Here is a 1,704-nt window from a genome sequence, read left to right as displayed (position 1 = left end):
ACCTGATAGTGTATGAAGATGCATACTGTTTCACCATGAACTCGCGTCCCAGATAACATGGGCGCCCCCACTGAGCTCGAGATCAAGATCTCACACGACCGTGCCCCAGATCGTCGCGCGCGAGTCTGATCTTTCATTCTTCCTCCTCTTCTCGTGCTCTAAGTAGCAAATACTAAGTATTGAGGCTCAGTAGATCAGGATGCTTTCGGATATGGATCTGCCGTACGACCCGTCCACGCAGGCCAACTGGCAGGACGGTCGCGTCCGAGCATGTCGACTTTGACTGGACGATCGACTTCGCCAAACAGGCTATCTCCGGCTCGGTCACGCATCTCTTGCGTCTCAAGAAGGACGATGTCAAGGAGGTTATGTGTGTTAATATTTCTTATTGATTGTGCGCATGTATGCATGTCACTAACCGATTCGTTGGAAGTTTCGATACGGTCGCACTCGACGTTACGAAGGTGATCGTCGAGGACAGGCCCGGTAACGTGTGTCTTGCGTTCGTATAGCCTGTTGTGGCATATGGAACGCGACCGTGTCGGCTGAATTTGCGCCTGTCAGTTTGAACTAGGTCCCAATCATGCGGTTATGGGTTCTCCTCTTCGTATCCTCCTCCCTCCTTCACGCAAGGTCGGCGACCAGATCCGCGTTCAGATATTTTACAGCACTACGAAGGACTGCACAGCCGTTCAATGGCTCGGCAAGGAGTGAGTTTTCCGTACTAATATTCCAGATGTGGAGGTTTAACATGACGACTCGCAGGCAGACGCAAGGGAAGACGTTTTCGTTCATGTTCAGCCAGTGCTAGCCGATCTACGCGCGGAGCATGGCTCCTCTGTAGGACTCTTCCTCTGTCAAGATCGTAAGTTTTCACTCCACCTGACTCGGGATTGGAATGGTCTCATGAACTCTATACTTTCCTGCAGACGTACGCGGCGAAGGTTGCGTCTGTCCTCCCCGTCTTGCTTTCCGCCATCCGTGTCTCTCCTCCCTCAGATGGCCCCGCACACGGAGGTAAGGAGATCGGAAAGGACGTCGTCACATATGAGTACAAGCAGGTCAGCTGCCTCGTCACATCCTTTTGCGCACAACTCTTCGTCATATTACGCCCGGACAGCCCGTCCCCATTCCCACATACCTCGTCGCCATCGCAGTAGGCAACTTCCGCTACCGCGCGCTGCCCAAGGTCGAGGGCAAGGAGTGGTCGACGGGTGTGTGGGCCGAGCCCGAGCTCATCGACGCGGCGTACTGGGAGTTCAGCGAGGCCACCGGCAAGTTCTTGGCTACCGCGGAGACGATCTTGCCGCCGTATCGGTTTGGGGTGTATGATCTTCTCGTGCTTCGTCGTTCCCGTATGGGGGCATGGAGAATGCGTGCCTTACGTTCCTGACCCCAAGTGCGTGGCTATTTACGCAGTTAGCAGTTGCGTGGACGTGTGCTGGGGCTGATAGTGGACTGAAACAGCGCTTCTTGTGGGCGATCGAACACTTGTGGATGTCGTCGTCCACGAGCTGACCCACTCCTGGTTCGGCAATGGCGTAACGTACGTTGCGCACGGCAGTAGCTTGGTAAACTCGGCTCACGCTCATCGTACGATAGACAAGCCAACTCGACGCACTTCTGGCTCAACGAGGGCTGGACGGTGTACATGGAACGGCTGATGCTCCAGCTGCTCTACACGCCCGCCGCGCGCGGGTTCTC

General features: G+C 55.3%; 1 protein-coding gene across 1 annotated transcript in view; it reads left to right on the top strand.

The window, feature by feature from the left end:
- Positions 1-241: 241 nt before the first annotated feature.
- The window catches only part of L226DRAFT_527690 (zincin), a gene marked incomplete at both ends in the record, with an annotated part of 7,632 nt that continues 6,169 nt past the window's right edge, over positions 242-1,704 (top strand). The window contains 7 exons of the mRNA XM_067679157.1: positions 242-370; positions 434-491; positions 845-865; positions 930-1,061; positions 1,121-1,355; positions 1,468-1,546; positions 1,603-1,698. Coding sequence (XP_067528277.1) covers positions 242-370; positions 434-491; positions 845-865; positions 930-1,061; positions 1,121-1,355; positions 1,468-1,546; positions 1,603-1,698 — 750 coding nt within the window. The remainder of the gene's footprint in view (positions 371-433; positions 492-844; positions 866-929; positions 1,062-1,120; positions 1,356-1,467; positions 1,547-1,602; positions 1,699-1,704) is intronic.

Source organism: Lentinus tigrinus, assembly GCF_003813185.1.
Source record: "Lentinus tigrinus ALCF2SS1-7 unplaced genomic scaffold L226scaffold_112, whole genome shotgun sequence".
Taxonomy (NCBI): domain Eukaryota; kingdom Fungi; phylum Basidiomycota; class Agaricomycetes; order Polyporales; family Polyporaceae; genus Lentinus; species Lentinus tigrinus.
The sequence above is the reverse complement of the archived record's forward strand: the minus strand, read 5'-3'. Positions and strand labels throughout refer to the sequence as shown.